We start from the raw sequence: 20,335 nt of genomic DNA, 5'->3' as shown, positions 1-20,335 counted from the left end.
CCTGCTTAGGGTTTGTAGAACAGAGGGATTCTCTCGCCATGTCTATAGTTTGTCATTGATTGCCAAAAAAAGCTTTTCTCTTCTCCTCCCTCTTAATCCGCACACTTTGACGTGTTCAACGAGGTCACTGGGGATGTTATGAATGATCGTTGGGGCCTGGCCTTGTTTGTAGGATGTGATGTGAGGAATAGTTCACTCTTTTAAAGAATCAAAGTTTTTCCATATCCTGTGAGAATCTATTTGCATTGAAAAGGCTTTTCCAGTTCATCCCCCCACTCATCAACCTAATTCTCAGCTACCGCACAATGTATAAAAACAGATTTATTGTTCGGTTGGTCCCCATCAGGTTTTTTTTTTTGTCTCAAAGGGGCCTAGAAATAGTTGATGGGGAGGGGTCTTTCACGTTTAATGACAATGTCCTTAAGCTTGAAACTTTCCCACACTTGTTTCAGGGAGATGGGGGCCCTAAGATTTGTTTTTATCAAAAATTGAGTTAGTCGTCGATAAAATAGATGCTGTATGAAAATGTGCCATAACTGATGTAAGTGGGACAAGTGCCCTCCCCATCCACCCACCCTTTTTATGTCTATGAGATGGGGCGCCCCCCACCCCCCTTGGTTCTTGCACACTGGTTTCAGGGCCTTCAAAAGGGGGCCCCTCAAGCTTTGATCCTCTACATGGGTGCGGAAAAACATCTTTTTGCCCTACACTGTGCCCAGGAAACCAAAGTTTTGCCGCCGCCGTATGCTAATGCAGCCAAGCTAATCACCCTTTCCAGTTACAAGATTTATATACCATAATGGCGCCCAGTTGTACCCCCTCAGCCCTTCAATTCTGTGGCCCCCTTATCTACCCTCTGGATGTCCCATGGAGCAAAGGTGTCTTCTGTCTGTGAATGCAGCTGCCTTGCCACCACCTCAGCCTCTTGCTTTCTTCTACAAAAAGAGGGTAACATGAAAACAGTCCTGTGGGTGGGCCCCTTAATGCCGTCCCCCTCATTCTCTACCTAATGTACTTTTCCAGTAAATGTCGTGAAACACACAGGAGCTCCAAGGTAGGCTCCAGACAGATAAATGTGTCGGGGGGGGAAAAAAGCTGTGGCCCCTGAGTCCCCTCAGCATGTCTAGCGGACCTGCTGTTTGGATTAAATTTCTCCTATCAATATCTTTCCCATCAAACTCGTTTCATCCGCTACCCATCATATGAGTGAGCTCTTTGAAAATGCATCCGCTTGCATTTATTCTTCCTAGTGCTGCTCCCTTTCTTTCCTTTCAGGCTGTTACAATTTCAAATTTAATGTTGTGTGGGGACACAGAGCTTATGAACTTTGTTGATGTACATTTGTAAGGAAACAAAATAAGTTGTAAGCTATAGGGAAACATTGTTCAACCTTAGAGTGCACTGTGGCCCACTCCAGGGCCCCTCTGAATGGGACAAACATGGAGCCCGTGCAGAGCTGGCTGAACCCTCCAGAGCTCTTGGATCTGTCCCAGGTTCTCCTCAGGTGAACTCTAGTCCGGCTTGTTGAGAGGGGAGCATGTTCTTTCCAATAAAAGAGCAGTAACTCAAAAGAAAATCCATTTTCGTTCAAGTAAATATGAGATTTGTTAAGTGTTTTTGAAACTTGACTTGGAGATAACGTTCGTGAAAAATGGTGGAAAACACTAGCTCAGGTATGAGACATTACAAGCTTCAGAGAAAGTTATGATTACGTCTATGAGGTAGTCATTAATATTCAAGGCATCCTCCTGGACACAGTTTGGTAACGTGGTGTAGGTTTACTTTGACCTTACAAATGGTCAATTTTGTGCAGAATGGGCAGGTATCATGCCCTGCACTAAAATAAAGCTCATCTACTAGGAGATATTATTCATTTACGCCTTTATTTACCTGACAAGAAATTGGAAGTATTTTCTGCATTTAGACTATTTTTGTGTAATTTCCATAAATGGATATCAGCATATGAATTCAGAATCTGTACTCAAAGGGACAAAGTCATGGTATCAAAAGTGTTCATGTTTCTAATTGTAGTCTGCTTGTAGTCCGAGTAGTATTGACCTATCACGATTGAGAGGCAGGTAAACCATCCATGTGGAGAGCAGAAGAGGTGAAATGCATTGGCTGAATTGCAATCTCAGAATCCATCAATTATTGTCTGGCTACAGTGAGCTTTTTATGAGCTTTCTTTATTCATTTATCTGCACTCATATGCAGATATCTCTTTATAGAGATTTGCCAAGATGACCAACGCCTCCTAAAATATTGGCCGTTGATCTCAGATGCTTATCATCATTAGACCAATAGCTGATGAGTTCTGAGATTGATTTTTCTCAGTTACACCTCTCTGGTGCCAGTAGCATTTTTAGTTATTGGGGACCAGTTACAGAATTGGGAGATAAAGGTGAAGCATACTATAGGCTTAAAACCAGTACATTACCTCTGGAAAAATTCATTTTGTAGTGCATGTCTGTTTTCTACTCTGAATTTTACAGAGAATGCTTAAGTGTTCCTATGAAGTTAACACAGGAGGTAGAGCGCACTCAGGTCTCAATAACACAGAAAGCGTTTTAGCAGCTGAAGGCGACTTTTTGTATTTGTTTAGAATGATAATGAAGCTTTTTGCTCGCTGTTTTTGCACTGCTAAGTGTCTTGCGTTTCTGTGCTCTAACCACCTGGCATTTTTGCTGGAGCACTCTGAACTTCTCGAGTTGAAAAAACTTCAACTCAGAGTGGAAAAGTGTCCCACGTCATCTCAACTTTTTTATACCATTGTCCAATCGAATGATTTGAGTGGCGGGCCTCAGTGGTGGTCATGACAGCACATTTACAGCTGGTAAGCAATGGAAGAGAAACTGGTGGTAGTGGTTGCTGGATTCAAAGAGATAAACGACTTTACAAACTGATGTCAATAGAAAACGGCAGGCACGGAGGCTTATGAGTGCAGTACCTGAAACAGCCATCATCAATGCAAAGCACCTGGACCAACTGGTGGTACTCCCCGTGATTCATCCTCTTTTTTAGGGTCTCATGTGCCCACACAGATCTCTGTTTCCCAACAAACTATTTGCTGACAGCCTCTCACCCTCAACCAGAGCTACAGACAGTACCCTCTGTCCATCCATTTTAGGAACTAGCTACTAATTACTGTGAAATAAGTGAATAAATGGTAAATTGATTACACGGGAAGGTTAGGGTACAGAGGTGATGGGGTGGTTGCCCTGGCAACAGTAAAAAGGCGCAGCAAGCATTTTTTTTACTAGTGGCATTCAATTTTTTAAAAAAGGCAGTGAGGCGCGCCTCGCACTTTGCAACCTGCAAAACGCTCTCTGTGTGATCGGGGCCTTACTTACATATGCACCCAGCAGAGATGTCAACAAAATGAAAAAGATCCTGCCTGCAAAGTTGAAGTTGCACTACAAATTGTAAAACCAATGAAAAATTTTACTGGCCTTAGGAGGCCATTAAGTACTTTTTACCATCTAGCATCTTAAATGTTTGGTCTAATGATTTCAGAAAATGTTGTTTTGTTTCATTGCTACATGCCGCTGTACACTCTCTGGTGTGCTGTTCTCATACAATCTGTTGTGTTCAGTTATTGACATAAACTCCAAACAAGGTTTTCATTGTTCAGGAATGTTGACCGTAGCACCTAAATATGTTATGGGTAACCTGTTGTTCTAGGATTGGCCTGCAGTGATACAGAAATACTGTCATTGCATTACAGAAATTAATTCATGCCATTGTTCAGGCACATAAAGGTCAAAGCCTTTGCGACGGCTTCAGGGATGGTGTACTTTCAAGGCTATAGTTTGTGTGTCTGTATGTGTGTGTGTGCGCATGTGAACCACAGCAGCGGGCACTTACTGCCACATCCAGATGGTGCTGGAAACAAACAGTGCTACACTGTAGGACCCCTCAGTAGGACCGTCTAGACTGGTCCCTGACCAGACAGATACAGCCTCCCATCAAATTAGCGTTTGTCAGATTTATGGTAATGGTCCGCAACAGTCTTCCTGTCAGTGACATCAAGATTTACAGCACTGACACCCATCCCCACCCCCTGCCTCACAAATACACACATACACATATACACCATCCTCATACTGAGCGCTCCCTTCATCCCACTGGCTCGTACAAATGCACCCTCCCCTGCTCCATCCTCTTTCTCTCTCCATCCTTCATTTTTCAGCCCCTGAACAACTCTTGCCTGCCACCGGGCCTTGTCTATGCAACTGGGAGGAGAAGTGGAAGTGGTTGTGTGTGTACGTCAGTGAGGTTTGTAAGAAGGCTGAGGCCATGAAGTGCCCCAGTCTTCTCCTCTAAAAGCATCACAACCCCAGTGAAAAAAAAGGACCCACTCGGGGTGGCAAAACCACCCAAGCCCCCTCTGCCTCCCTAACAATGGGTTGTGTCAGGGTTTCCTGTTAATCCTCTGTGATGAAGCTTGAGTGTTTTTGGGGTGAAGGGTTGGGGATGAGGGTGAGGTGGTGGTGCATAGAAGCTTGGGGGGGTAGGGGCGTGTTAGGTTGGTGTAGTTTGGGGGTGACACAGTGTGGTCGAGAGTTTAGAGGCTGAGGAGCAGAGGGGAAGAAGGGATACATTATTGGTGGTGGTGCTGGAGTGCGAGTGGAGGACAGACAGAGAGCCTCATGTATGCGGATTAGCGTCGCCCCCTCTTTCATGTCGGCGTTTTTTGGACGGTAACCCGATCCCCGGGCCCTAGCACTAGTGAGCCCAGTGGGAAAGGCTTCCTGACAGATATCCCGTCCATTCTCAGCCCAAATGTTTTTCCAAGGCTGCGCTTCTTCCTTTGATCTGGCCTCCTCCTCAACCACGCAGGGTCACAAGCTACCATGTCAGGCCAGATAGGAGAAGGCCAACACTGGAGCTGCTTACTGAAAAGGGGAAGAGAAGGGGAGCGGGGGAAGCAGGGGGGGGGTCACTCTAGTCTGTTGTTCAGAAATCTTGCCCCATAGTCTAGACCTGTCTCTTAAAAAGTGGACTTTACGCTCCAGACGGTCAGTTGGTCACGTTACCTCAGTTAGTCAGTCAGATGAAACTCCACCTTGCACCTCTGTCCCTAAATAACAGGCGGCACTCAGCTGTTTTCCAGTTTGTTTTTGGAACACTGTAGTCACTGTGACAAAGCTGATTTTTGTGGGAATGTTCCGGTGTTTTAGGCAGTCGTCTTTTTTTAAGTCCTGTGTTTCACATGTTAATGATAACTCAAGAAAGAAATGGCAGCGATACACCAGAAAATGTAATATGATAGTGTCATTTAGCTCTTTGGCTTTTGAACATTTTGTTTGCTCTTTTGTTAAAAATCCTTTAAGTTTTTTTTCTAAAAGATCGAGAGATGCAAACTAAAAGTTACCGCAATGCATTGCCTCTCCCTTTGCAGTGCATTAGATGCAGTGTGTTCCAGCAGAAAGCTGGGGGGCGCTCTAACTTCACTATGTGGCTTTCCGTCTGTGTGCGTGTGTGTGTGTATGTGTTCCAGCTTGTCTCCTTGTCCAGACACCTTAGCGTCAGGGCAATAGTGTTCGAGCTCTGAAACGAGGGCCAGACAGACAGAAGTGGGATGAATGAATTGGGTAGCGGGGGTGATAGGAGAGAGTGAGAGGGAGACAGAGGGAGAGAGAGAGGATGTTGCTTCAGAATAAGGGGATGATGTGCCTGCAAAACAGTGACAAGCAAATCAGCTTTAAAACAGGGCCTCCCCGTACACACACAGACACGCAGGCATAATGGGCTGTGGGTTGTTTTGTCGACTTAAGTAAGACACGGTCTACTTCACCAGACGGGATGTTGAGCTGGTGCAGACAGGGTCATCTTATAATTGCTGTATGTCTGTCATTTCAGTCCAGTAGGTCTGTGTGATATCGTGCTTTCAGATGTTGAAGTCAACAGTAGACACATTCAACATTCAGTGCATCAAAAACATTCCACACAACTGGATGTGCATTGTCGAGGCATGGAATGGGAGTGACGCGTATCCCCCAAATGTTCCAGTGTACTCTTTCAGTGTATGTCTGTGTGTGTGTGTGTGTGTGTGTGTGTGTGTAGGTGTCTGTGTTTGTACAGGGATCTATTTCTGATGCGGGGGTAATGAATGGCACCTGTTAAGTGTCCTTAGTTGGCCATCATTTTTGAAGTGCAGTAAATCTTGTATTTCATCACCCGCGGCCACAGTTGAAAGCGTGTCACGGTGCTCCCTGCCAAATCCGCATTTTGTTTGCTTTATCTCGCAATTAAGGTTTTAAGAAACCAGTCAATCATTCCTGTAGTGACAAGCATCGTGCCTCTGGTATCATCTCGCCTGCACCCTCCGGGAGGAGAATGTGCAGCCACGAGAGGCGAGTGGTGGCAGCGGTTGTGGTTAGAGGGCTGGCGGAGGAGGTGTTATCAAAACATCAGGAGGACTTTAGCAACCACACGTCTTGGTCTAAAATATGTGATGTGTTATGGAGGCGAATAAAGGCTGGTGGGTGGTTTGGCGAGGTGTGGCGGGGACCCAGGCCTGAAGCCGTCTGTGGTTGGCGCGGTAACAACTAAGCATGGGAAGAGTCCAGCGACCAGCCTTGTGTGTCTAGCGTGTCTCTCTCACCCCTTAACGAGAATGGCATGCAGTGCGCCCCACACACCCCCTTCCCTCACTGTACTGAACCACACTGTGTCCCACCGTGCACCCCCCATCCAGCTTCAAAGCGGCAAATAACAACAACAACTGAAGGGGGGAGAAGATGAATGAGGATGAATGAATGTGCCCCTTCCATCCCCCCCTTTGCCCGTACACCCCCTCCACCTCCCCTGCTCCCCTCTACCCTTCCTTCCATCCCTGACAGACTGCCTTCCTGCATGCCCTTCTCCGCTCCCACCCTCTGCTTATGCCTGGTTTTGCAGGCCTGTGTTATGACTGTGGCCGGTGTGTATTACACACATATCTGTTAGCGCCGCTCCTCCGTCGGGACGCCCATATAAAGGACTGTCATTTCCAAAGGTCAGGAGTGAGCCCTGCACACAAGTGTTGTCCCGACACTTGGTCTGGAAAAATAAAAACGGCCTGCTTGCCCGTCCGTGTCCTGTGTCTGTCTGTCTACGGTGACTATGACTCCCAGAGGCAAGTGTCTCGGATGTCCTTTCCCTTTTCTCCTCCTCCTCTCTTCTTTCCTTTGGTAGCTCCCCTGTTGTTGGGAAATCAAGATGCCCAGCATGTTTAAATTGGCAGCCGAGGAGGAAGCGGTGGTTTGTTTTTTGGTGCGCCTGCCCAGCTATTGGAAATGCCTGGAGGTAAATGTGATACTGCAGTTTTTAACAGGCATTATTACACTCATTAGCACCATCGCTGGGCAGAGTGCAAACAGTTCAGACATATCAGTTGATGTGTAACCTACCTTTCAAGAGGAAGTGTGCCGCAACACAGGCGTGCTGAGCAAGGACACGACCCTCTGCAGTAGATTTTATTGTAAGTGCACAGAGTTTGTGTGTGTCTGAGGCTCATGTGAAACAAAGCGTACTTAGGAACTGCACTAGCTGTGAGAAGCCTGCATATTATCTACATCTACATCTTGGCAACAGATTTCTGTTAGCCATAGTTTCCAGATGAACACACCTTTTTTTTATTTGTGCCAAAGTACAAAATGTGGGCAAGATGCAGGCCGAGTTCAGGTGACTCAGTCATCTAGCTCTTACTCCCTATAAGCCAGAGTGCTATAATTATTTTTTTTCACACTGTCTCGTAGGAATTTTTGGTGAACTCCCAGAGTGGATTATTTTCAACAAGATGATGATCTGATGCGTGGTTTCCACACATTAAACACCCCCCAAGTTATGTGTATGCTTATTGTGCCTGCCTCACTGTTGGAGTTTTCAGTCATGATGCTGATAAGAGAAGTTAATCACTGATGATCACTGATAAACCATGTTCTCAGTACTTCAGTAAAATGTTTCCTTCAAAGTACCTTTGCAGCTCAGCATTTTTCCAAACTTTTTGACATAACACACACACACTGCATATTCTGTCTGTTTGCTCTGGCACTCAAAACACTTTCATATTGTTTTCTTATGTCTGCAGAATTAGTTCAAATGGAAATTTCATATGACTTGTATTTTTGGAGACGATTTGTGACAAGTCGCTAAAGTGTCCAGGATTTAAATGTTAAATGGTGCCAAATGTGCACCTCGTTACTGTATTTCTGTGAAATGTCATCGTTGTAGGAGTTCAACAATTTATCAGTTGCACATCGCCGTTCACAGATGGGTGTGGCCGATGTTTTTCTGTTGTGTCACATCTATTTTGTGCAGAATAAAAGCAGGGCTTGAAACTAACAGCATCCCGTCATCCTGAAGACAACAGAAAGCCTGTTTGGGATGAACAGAAACCTTCTCCGTAACGCCGTCAGGGGGGAAGGATGCTGTAAAGTCACTATTGATGCATCAGGGGATGCACCCTATTGTTTCCCTTATAATGCTGCATTGTGAGAAAAAAAACACTTGATGACATTGGCAGGAGGAGAGCTAGTCAACTTTAACTTTTAGCAGCAAGTGGCTGGAACTAACTGCTGATGGAGGTTCATCGAGTTATTTATACAGACTATGATTGAGTTGAATTATGGCGCCTTCAGTCTCTCTTTGCTAAAATTGAGTAATGAGCAATAATCTTGTAAAATGTAGAGTTTGGCGAGAAACTTGACGAGATACAGCTGTCTGAAAGAGAAATTTATTGATGTTCTCACAACAATATAAAATAGATATTAGAGTGGTAATTATGATGAATTAATGACTTTTGAACAGTTATTTTTTAAGATAAGGACACAGAAAGAACAGTGAATTAAAACAAAGACAAAATAGGGCTCCCAGTAGGTCAGTGGTGAGAGCAGCCATCCATGTACAAAGGAAAAGTCCTTGCTGTAGTGGCCACAGGTTCGATTCCAGCCTGCACCCCTTTGCTGCATGTTTCCTCTCTTGCCCCTTCACGCTTCATTCTGTCCTGTCAAAGACAAAAAAGCCAAAAGAATAATCTAAAAAAAAAAATCATCATCAACAACAACAACAAAAAAACATCAGTATTGGCTATCAGCCAAATTATTGTTTAACATCGAGTCAGTATCGGTCCAGAATTTCACAATCGGTGCGTCCCCCGTTGTAAATAAACTCATCTACCAAAACAGTTGTGTAATAAGTGTGGGATTTGTTAACTTTGGATAATGGTCGCCAAACATCTGGATAAACAAATACCATGTAATGGCCCTAATGATCCCAAAATACCACTAACCTTTTCTGGGCAAGACATTGGATTAATTAGGTGGTTGTCTTGAGTATTCCAGTCACAGCTTTAGTTGATGCTGCACACCTGTTTCGGTATCTTAGCACTAAGCAGAAACAGCATTTGTTCTGTTTCTATTAGTATTTATACATGTTCCTAGGCAGAACATCAAAATACACCTGCAGCACATCATTCTTGCAGAATAGGCAGCGAATATCAAAATACCCAGCAGGAGTATTTGTAGGCCAAATGCTGCACGTATCCTTTGACGACCCCAATGTTTAGTAGCTATTTCACAACTGAAGCAGGGAGAAAACCACACCATAGAAACTGGAAGCTTGTTGGGGTACCTCAATTTGGAACATGCTGTCACGCCACTGCCCATTTTCCTATCCTGCGGTGTCTCGACAGTAGCCAGAGAGTACGAGAGTGAAACACGAACTAGTCTGCTGCGGTGGTAGCGGCTTCCCTCTTACCCACATTTATTACCTCTAAAAATACAAAGTGGTTTTCTAAAAAGAGCCTGGCTCCTGTTCTGTCCAACTACGTCAGGTGAATGTGCAACATGATGGGTTGTGTTCTGGCTTATTGATAAAACTGTTTTCTTTGGAAATATTCAACTTTAACTGAACCCCTCAGTTTGTCTTGGCTGAACCATGCGCCTTGATCTTTTTCCATTCATGTACAGTCCAAATATCCTTGAATATGCCATGTGTTAACAGTATGTAAATCAACAGACGGTCACTTGAGGTCAGCCGGCTCCATGGTGATGATGGTTTGGTTGCATGTGGTATGACTTTGAAGGAAAACGTTGGAGAAAAAGGGACTGCTGTAATTATTTTCCTTTCATATCACTGATGTCCTTCTTACTCCCTCATCATTCACATCAAGCTAAATGCTATTAAGTTCAGCATCTGTAGAGTTATGGGGCTGCCCCCTTGACCTATCCTCACACAAGTACTGGTAGACCAGCAGTGATGCCTTCTTGAGCTTCTGTTCTTGTGTGCTTCAGCTCTGGTCCGCTGCCAGGAGGCCCAGTTATGTCACCCATTAAATGTCTTGACGTCTTTTTCAAACTGGAGGCCTGTGGGGGCTGTTTTTTCTTCCCTACTGTCACGTATCTTTTAAGGAGACATTCATCTGAAAAAACGCAGCGTGGCTATGCCTTCAGTGATATTTATATCCGGCAGTGTTTCTCATTTACATATAGCCTAGCTAATCAGCTTTCACAACATCAGTGAGGTAATGTCTCGGAAGGTCTTTCAGGGAGGCACAATTAAAACATGTCCAATCCTATAAGAGGCAGCCAATCAATAAAGTCTAGGAATGGCAGACTTTTTATGGAGAGTGTTTTGGCAAGGAGTTGTAAGGTTTTATTTGTTTCTCTCTTTTTAATGCCCAGGTGGCCTCATAGTAGCAGTTAAATAGTAGCTTGAATAAACGAGGAAGTGAAGCTGATAAGCCCTTCAGAGGCACATGTTTTTCTATGCGACAGTACATGTGAGAATATTTTTATAACTCCGTCACTTCCAGCTTGTCTGAACACACTGTAAATCACTCAAACAACATTTAGGGAACTGTTGACTGTGTATGTTGAATTCAACTTCCAGTTTTAATCTCAGCTGTTCGTCTGGATGCCTCACAGAGATTTATGGAGGTAGTCATCATAGGACGGTCTCATTTGAGCTCTCAGTCTCAGTGACACAGCACACAGACTCGCAGATCATTGAGTGTGTGGTTGACAGGGGAGGGGCATGTCTCGAGGTAAGCAAAGGCCTCTGGACATATTTATTTTTCTCCTGTGAGCCTTTTGACCAAACTCTCCTCGTCAATCTTGTGCTGTCAAGGAGGGCCAGAGGTGGGAGCTCCCATCTCTCTCTGTCTCACAGGGGCCACTGTGTGCATAGGGACCCCAGGGTCAGGCCCGGGATGCTGCTTTGGTAGCTGTTGTGAAATCTGCACTGTACATGGAGAGAGAGGTGGTGGGAGTTGTCCTGTCTGTCAGCTCCCACATAGCGAGGCAGCAACCTTCTGATAATTTTACAAGCGGGTGAATAAATAACAATCCTCTAACTCATAGCAACTTCATAGCTACACAAGTTCTTTCAACTCAACCCCTTGCATCCTCTGAAAGATCAGCTGTCAGCGCAGAGGATTGACAGCTATTCTCCCTCTGCTGCTTTTACATGTAGCTTCAGGGCAGGTAGGCGGGGGGGTAGAGGTGACAAGGTAAGAAGAGGGTAAGCAGGAGAATAGAGTGACCTCATCAGACCAAGTTTTTACATGTGTTCCCCCATCTGACGCGCGTGTGTTTCTGATCTTACCGTTTTTCTGGAAGAGGAGAATGTTTCCTGTTTGAGCAGACTGGCGGGTTCACCTAGGAGTCGGGGGGGTCGGGTTGCTCAGCCGACGTCTGGTTCTGTTGAAGCAGATTCCCCACATCTCCATCAAACGGCAGCTCTGTTTTGGCACGGCTCTGAAAACTGACCCTGGTGGTCACTGATGTCTGGGGGTATGCGAAAGAATCGAGGCTGCCGCTCTTTGCTGCTCTCTTGTTCCCCTCCTGTTTGAAAGATGGTTGTATCTCATAGAAACCAACGCTAGTCTGGGAAAATGTCATCGTTCATTTTGCTTCATTCAAGACAAGAGGTCTCTTGTCTTGTACCAGACCTAAATCTTGACCATGTGCCAAAAGATACTTGAATGTTGACACAGAATGTTTGTTTACCCTCTCATTTGTTTACATCTGCTTATCCCGGCTGAGGTACAAGTTTTAATGGCACGCCCAAGCACACCTGGTGAATGTGCGCATGGATGTGCTGCAGTTTGTGTACACGTGTGTGTTTTCCTCCCTGTCAGAGTCTTTGATTGAACAGAGTAGCAGTGTGTTGCAAAGGGTCATCCCCTGACAAGAGCAGTGAGCAATCTTGTGTTGGATGTTCTTCCACCTGAAATGTGATATAGTAGATGGAAGTGTGTGTATGTGTTTGTGTGCATGTGCGTGCGTGTGTGTGTGTGTGTGTGTGTCTGCCCTGCCTTGTCCAGACTGGTTCCTGTCTTGCTAATAAAAGAGATCTCTTTTTAGTTTTGGATACCGATCTCCCCACACAAGTTTAAAGATCTCATTCACGGTTCACACTGCATTTGCCCCTTAATGTCTCACAGCAGGCCCTCAGTCTCAGGCCGTGATTCATGGAGTGACAGGTCTGTCTCTGGCCGCCACAAGGGCCCAGTCAGACGGGGTCCACACACAGACACTGCAGACAAAAACATGTTGCACCAGTGCCCAGATGCATGCGTCTATACACTCACTCAATTCCCTTTCACATATTCTTGTCGTGTAGACTTTTACTCTATATGACATGATTTTATTAAATCATAAAAGTAAAACATCTTGTGGCTTTTATTCTTTGTCATTGCTTTTTAAATTCTCTCTGGTTGGACATGGCTAAACATTTTGCTCCTCTTGCATCAACTGACAATCTGGAAGCGTTTCATAGGCTAGATTTTTTGACATGTCGTAGGGTTTCCTGCTTCATCATTTGAAGACAGCTGTGATGCACATGAGTGTCTTCTTGCAAAGCTAGAGAGACACAAGAGTGAATTCCACTTCACTTTAAAAGGACAGCTCACCTCAAAATAAAAAATCCAAGTTTTTCCTCTTGCCTGTGGTGTGGTCTAGATTGTTTTGGTGTGAGTTGCCGAGTGTTGGAAATACATGCGACAGAAATGTCTGCCTTCTCTCGAATATAATAGAACTAGATGGCACTCGGCTTGTGGTGCTGAAAGCTCAATAGTTGTGGGTTTTTTTGTTTTGTTTTTTTTTCAGATTTCCTGACCCATTTACTCAAGCTAATTCACAGACTTGTTTTGAGTGGTTTCATGTAGGAAATATCTTCTTTCTACCAAACTACACCTGCCAACTGCGTCATTGCGCAGAAGGAAGCGTGCATCTACTGCTAGATGAGCATAAACCTCTTGTCTATGAGTAGATGTATGCTTCTTTCTGCATGGTGATGTGACTGAAAAAAAAGACCTACATGAAACTGCTCACAACAAGGTCTGTGGATTATCTTGAGTAACCGGATCATGATTTCTGGGAAGAGACATTGATGTGAGTTTTTCAAATGTATTTGAACAACGGCACTTTGGGCACCACAAGCCGAGTGCCATCTAGTTCCATTAGATTGAAGAGAAGGCAGACATCTCTACAGCCGATATCTCCAACACTCTGCAACTCACACCAAACAATCAAGATTTATAAATAGCACTACAGGATAGAGGAAAAATATGTCTTTAAGGGCAGACCTGCACCAGTTGCATTTGATCTGTTTTCCAATTAACAGTTATTGTTTTGTTTGTTTTGTTTAGTGTTTCCGGGCACTGTGCTGTAAAGGACCCCCGCCACCAAGACCAGAGTATGATGTGGTGTGCATCGGCCTGACAGGTGCTGGAAAGACCAGCCTGCTCTCACGCCTTTGCAGTGAGGGCAGCGAAGGCATCGTTGCCACAACAGGTATGTGCACTTAACATATCGATCGGAGGGAAAGAGAGCGTTAAATCCATATGCCTAAATAGAAGCACGCACTCTCCACTGATGTACCGATCTTCCTTTCCTCACGTGTTCTTCCAAGCTTCCCAAGCGTCTCAAGTGCTTTCATGTTTCAAGAACATGTTGTCCTCCGGATTAGAATCATCAGATACATAATACTATCCAGGTATTACAGCTCTCCAATAGGGGGAAGCATGTCTTCAGTATGTCTTCCAAAGTCCCAGCGCTCATGCCAGAAATGCTCTGCTGTATCTCACCAGCCAATACTCCGCTTCTTTCTTGTAGTCAAGTGGGAGGCTGGTGTTAAGTATGTCCAGAAGAGGAGGCTTTAGGGTTAGTACATCATTCTCTTGGTAGTCAACGCTCTGCTTTCCATATACGCAATGCAATCCCTCAAGGACTCTGACATTCCTTTTTCCTCCCCTGGCTTTGTCAGCAGTCAGCTTTGAGCTGTTGCAGAAGTCCCATTTTAGATTTAGTCATTGTGCACTTTCACCAGTAGAAGCTAAATATAAAGTAATTCCCACATGTGCAGCCTGTAACCGTTAGTGTGTATGTCTCTGTGGCAGGGGGTGGTTTAGGGGAGTTTACACCTGTCTGCGTCTGCTGCTGAGTAGGCCTTAATAGATAAAATATGGCGATTAGTTACCTTAGCACGGGAATTATTTTAGCGCACTTCTCTGAAATGAGATTTAGCTGTCAGCACAGTCTGAGTCTGCCAACGTCTACAGAGGGACGATCATGATGAACAATGAGTTGGAAGTCTCCCTGCGGTTCCCCCCACTTCTTACTTCATGATTTTGCACTGTCGTAATGTGCTTAAAAACCACATTTAGCAGTTAATTCAGATGTTTAGAAATTCATAATCGGTTGTCTGACCCATCTCTCCTCCTGTTTGTGAATGTTTCCAGGAAAGGAATTCCCACCAAGACAATTTAGCATAATTTGAGCGGCATTAAATCTCTTCCTTCAGTGGGTTTCTTTACTATTTCCCACCGTATGCAACCGCAGAAACAAACCACATAATACATGGTAGCACTTTAGACATTAGCTCTGTCCTCCTCTAACTCCAACATAGAACAAAACACTTTTCTGTTTAGCTTTTCTTGTTTTTCTGTTTTGCTAACCCGGACCACACAAAGTGTTATTTTCTTTCGTTTGTACAACACAAATATGTTGTCAGTCCTCTGTGTGTTCACCAGCTGGTGGTTTGGAAAAGGTACACCAAATATCCTGAGGGAAACTTAATGATAAAGTGGATTTTTTCTTTAAAGTCAGATTTCTTTTAGACATATTCTCACTATTGAAAAGCAATCCAGCCAACATTCCTAAAAGTTGATTCTCATCGCTCCTGACATGTGCTGTCCACACACACATAAACACAATTTCTTTGTCATCACAATGATGGATTTTCATTTTTCTGCCCGCAGGTTTCAGCATCAAAGCAGTGCCATTTCCAAATGCCATCTTGAATGTAAAAGAACTTGGAGGTAAGAAAAACATACCTGTAAAGCCCGTAACACTTTCAGAATTGACTTTGACAATTATGTCACATGAATCCCACAGTGTGAATCTGTGGGTTAGGTGAAATTAAGGGAAATAAAGTGATCCAGTCATGACATTTTCATGTGGTCTTGTGGTCAAAGCAAGACTAGCTGAAGCCCAACACTAACATACTAACTAAAACTGCAACAGCAACCTTTTTAAATCTACAATGAGATATTTATTTGAAAGCAAAGGAAAGTAGAAAACATTGAGTTGCTGTTTCTTTGCAGCTTATCGTATCAGGATATATACAGAATGTTTACTATGGTTAGGATTAGAGTTGGGCTCATTTTACATAATGAAATCAATATTTAGATTAATCATTAATCAATAAAGTGATCGTACAAGCAGTGTTTGTCATAGTGTGTGAGCAGGCAAGCCAGCACAGCCAAAAATGCCACTGTGGACGTGAATGCCAGCCAGAGAGAGGTTGATGTCGACAAAAGCAAGGCAAGAAGTATGGCGTGCGACTGAACACACTACGCAGAGCGGCCTTATGTCTGCTCGTCACAGCTCTGCCCAAGTGCCTCATAACTGAACCAAATCCGGTCATCTGCGACTAAATTAGTTTGAGAGAAAATGCCTGGGCCTAGATGTTTGACAGCAGCAACTTTTTGACTTCATTATTGTATGGCTTGATACGATCCATTTCATTAGTTTGTTTACAGCCCATCGTCACACTGTTTCCTTTATCCCAGTATGTGGGAGGTGTGTTTTGATCCTCTATTAGTAAAGCAACTGTTTTTCTCAAAATCTAAATTACCCGAATGCGCAGATTGTTAAAAACATGTTTGTCTTTATACATTATAAAAGTGATATTATCTCATTAGCTGTTTACACAGATATGTGTGTAGGCCAAGGACGCAAAAGCATGTTTGTTTTTACCTCCAGTAGCATCACACCTTTCGGTCACAGACTGACATTTGTGTACAGACATCAGACCTGTTAGTGTTTTTTGAAGTGGCTGTACAATCTGCACGCTGTTATTCCTGGAAATGTACAGCATTCTAGGAAGCTGTTTAATAAGCACAGATGAGGGATCTTGAGGTGGAGATACGTAAACAGAACAAATGGGACGGAAGGCTTCCTGTCCTTTAAGGGAGAGGGATAAATCAGTGCCCCTTAGTGACACAAGAAAATATATTGTTTTGCTGAGAGTTAAAATAATTTATGTTGTTTTCAGCGTTGTATTGGCAGATGACAGGTGCAGCGCATGTTTTGAAGGCTCACCCATCCTAGCCTCCTGAAAAGATGAAAAACATACACGCACAGACACAGACACTAACACACACACACTCAAAGAGGCACCGGGGGACCACCAACGAGGGTGCTACCAAATTTGGACAGAGCGCATTAGGGGGTTTTCAAAAGAGGGTTTTCTGGATTGGTTCAAAGCCAGTCTGGTGGGACATTATTGTGGTTGGAAAAACACTGGTCCCATGGATGACACTTTTGATTTAGATAAGTTAGTATAGGCTGCCAACACAGTAAAGGATGATGAAATCTGCTCTCTTTTTCTTTTTGCACAGTATTGGATTTAAGTTTGTGTCTGAGGTGAAATGTTGACATGCAACTCTTTTGTTTGGCTGGATGAAGGCGCACTCATCTCGTTCCAAATGTACATGACGTAAATGAGGAGTCGGGAGAGTTGGTGCTCTTGCATAATGTTCCACCGATCAGTTTTCATAACAAAACTTTTAGATCGTCCTCTGATTAAAGCAGCTCCCTTTCTGCACTGTTTGTAACTTACTCAACTCTTCTCATTTCTGTCAGAATTCTTTTTTCCTCCCCTTTCCCTATGGCTTTAAAGCAAGCAAACATGCCTGGTTTTGTCCTATGTTATTTTGCACTGCACCAATGATGCAGAAAAATGATACAAGATGTGACGCACGGCCATCAGTATTCCTAACCCTAAAAAACTTGTTTTACACAATACCTTTGTGGCTTGTTCTCTTCACTTGGCCTTGACTAAGAAGCAAGAAAAGAAGCGCTTGTTGAGAAGAAGCGTGAAGAAGTGAAGCACTTCCAATGTATTTCCTTCCTCTCCCACTGGAAAGCCCATTGAATGTCAATGAGGTATTCTCCCTTTTATAGTAAGAAATGTAAAACAAGACTTACTTACGCAGGTGACTTTAAGTGTCGGAGGTCGGAAACACACATGCTTCATAAATTAACTATTTGTCAGTATTGCTGCTTTTAATAGAGCAAGTAGAGCAGTTAAATAAATGAAATCCTTCCCCACAAAGCCCAAGACGTCATTTTTATATGCAGTTATTCTATCCTTGCTGTTTGCTTGGCAGGGAAAGCCTGATAGTTGCTCAATTCGTTTCATCTGGGAGATGAAGGTGGTTTGAGTTGAGCAGGAAAAGGGCACATGGGAAACAAGTGTGTGTTAGGGTCAGCACCTTTGGCACACAGAAGAATCTTGCATACAGCAAAGAGCAGAGAGTGACCCGAACATGGCACTGGGAGTTTTTCTTAGGAGCCAGGTTTCAAGCATGTTGCAAGCTCTAAACTAAGGGGGCTCCAGTCAGGGCTGATCACTAAACCCAGGGTGCTGAAAGCAGCATTTGCCGATACTGATTAGGGGGTCTACTTAAAGCATGGGATTTATCATGTTGCATTATTTATTCATGAAACTGTTCTTAATAACATCGTGTATCAAGTATTAGAATAAAGAGATGAGAAAGTATTGTATTGAAAGGCAGAATTTGCAACATATTCCACTTCCTCTCTAAGACCCTATTTACACCTTGCATTAAAATGTGTTTTGGGTAATCAGATGCAATCAGATAGTGATTGACCATATGAAAGTACAGGTGTAAATGCACCCAAAACCCATTGAGGACGGACTCTGAACAGACCGGCCCAACCACCTTGGGGTTCGTTGGGGACACAGTGGCCCTCTTTCACAAAACAAATGTGATAGAAAACTGGGCGTACACTCATTTTCACACAAATCACAGCATTTGTGTCAGTGATTAAATCTCACATCAGGTCTCAACTTATGTGAGTTGCGTGGACTTGCGGTGCAGCAGTTGGAGAATTGTTACTAGACCATATTCTGACTGGCATGTAAGTATTTGCAGCTTGCATTGTATAAGCTTTTATATGAATATTGTAACAATATCAATGTAATATTAGAAATGGGCTAATATTATATGTATGCTATAGGTCAGAACATATCATGCATGCATAAATTAAATATTCCTATCTCAAGTTTGATTGTCCACTGCAACACTGCTGACCACAGCAGTGATTTCTTTCCATACTGTGGTTTTCAGACTTCATTTGGTGACACATTCCAGGGTGTCAAATAGAACCAGTCAGTTAAATTGGACCTGGGTAGTTAGTGTTTCAATTCCTAGCTTAGAGAGGTTTCTCTTCTTGGCCATATTACGCCTCTCCATTTTGTTAACTCAAGGGGTGAGGCCTCTAGATATTTAAAAGATGATCGTTTTCAGCTGCCACATTTGTCAGCTCCCCGTCATTCCAATGCTGTGATTGGTGGGATAAGAAGGCTTCATGAATCACAGCTATTCGTAGATGATTTCTGCACTCAGATCTGCTCTGGTTGGTTTGTTAAATTGATCAACGAGGACCATCCTGACCACATTCAAGCGAAGATGAAGTGAAGTGAAAATGCAATTGGATTTTCAATTCACATTCAACAAGTACATGGGCAGAAATAAGTAATTGCATGTGACTGTTCCAAATCAAACCGGCAAGATGGCAGCCATTTGCAAGTTTGCAAGTTAGCAAGCTACACCACTAGCAAGAAAACAGCAGAAAGTTTATGGATATTCAGTGAAAGTATACAAGCGAAACTCGGCAATTGCGGACTGTGGAGACAGGTTAAAGCATATTTAGATACTATCTGGACGTGAGACACATGTTAATGCAAGATATAAATGGGGTCTCAGAGACACAGCCTAAATCACAGCAGCCTATGCTTGTTTGTTGGAAGCAGTTTAGAGTTTAAATGTAACTTTCTGTGGAATAGATTACATAAAATTAAGAAAATATGTGAGATTAAAAGCTAAATGAGCACAACAGACCAAGTTAGAACAAATTATACTTTGACAAGTAGTGCTAGTTTTGTCAGCATTTTTTCAGGTGAACTTTTAGTTGACAAAATGTCTGGGCATTTAAGTCTTATCTAAGTCTAATAGATTAGACTAAAATGCCCAAATAGTTTAGTTTTGGTCAATGAGACTTCTGATATTTTAGTCTTCCTTAGTCACCAGATTATACTGAACATTTCATTCAATCTCGTCTAGCCAAAACCAATAGCTTTGTTATTTTAGTCAGACTTATAAGATTTTATCTTAGCGTTATCTGGTGGAAAACACAGGCTGAGTCATTACTTGCCCCACTACAGTTTCACGTCTGCATCCTCCAGCATATAACCGACATTTGCAACTCCAATATGCTCTTCTCTCTCATTCTCTCTCTCACTCACACGAAAACACACACACACTCATATTTGCCAACTAGGCTATAATATTTCATCTGCATTCAAGCTGCACATAGAGAAATTGTCTGTTTTGCATCAACTGATTGTCTCTTATGATCGACTTTCTTAAAGAACACTGATCAAACTGTGATTATCATCCACTAACAATCGATGGCCGATCAATTGGAGCGCCCTCACTTTGAACCCATGGAAGTGTAGTTGACTGTAACTTATATGGTTGCTAAGCCTTGTAATGCATTTTTAACTCTCCCTGCCTCGATAGCACTGCTCCAGATTGTCATAAGCGCAAGCTGTCCTTTTAAACTAGAGGCACAAAGCAGCTTATGTGCAGGTAACCCTGATGTATGGTGCTTGCAATGATTCAGACCAGGCTATACATTTGTCTCACTCATGCATTTGTAATTGAGGTCCCTGCTCTCTTGTTTTCATTTGTTCTCTTTCTTTATCTTCACCTCTGGTTTCCGTTTTTGTTTTCTTCCTCTCCCATCGCCTCTTC

General features: G+C 43.5%; 1 protein-coding gene and 1 long non-coding RNA gene across 3 annotated transcripts in view; one reads left to right on the top strand and one right to left on the bottom strand.

Moving 5' to 3' along the window:
- Nucleotides 1–20,335, top strand: part of arl15a (ADP-ribosylation factor-like 15a) — a 128,691-nt gene that overhangs the window by 33,619 nt on the left and 74,737 nt on the right. For both annotated transcript variants that reach the window (XM_050050098.1, XM_050050097.1), the window contains exons 2-3: nucleotides 13,637–13,781; nucleotides 15,248–15,307. In XM_050050098.1, the coding sequence (XP_049906055.1) occupies nucleotides 13,637–13,781; nucleotides 15,248–15,307 (205 nt within the window). The remainder of the gene's footprint in view (nucleotides 1–13,636; nucleotides 13,782–15,247; nucleotides 15,308–20,335) is intronic.
- LOC126393768 (uncharacterized) lies at nucleotides 8,702–9,560 on the bottom strand. Its single transcript, XR_007570301.1, has 2 exons — nucleotides 9,275–9,560; nucleotides 8,702–8,989 (listed from the first exon to the last, which is right to left on the bottom strand). It is a non-coding gene; the product is annotated as an uncharacterized LOC126393768 (long non-coding RNA).

This window comes from Epinephelus moara, chromosome 8 (genome assembly GCF_006386435.1).
Source record: "Epinephelus moara isolate mb chromosome 8, YSFRI_EMoa_1.0, whole genome shotgun sequence".
Taxonomy (NCBI): Eukaryota; Metazoa; Chordata; class Actinopteri; order Perciformes; family Serranidae; genus Epinephelus; species Epinephelus moara.
The sequence above is the reverse complement of the archived record's forward strand: the minus strand, read 5'-3'. Positions and strand labels throughout refer to the sequence as shown.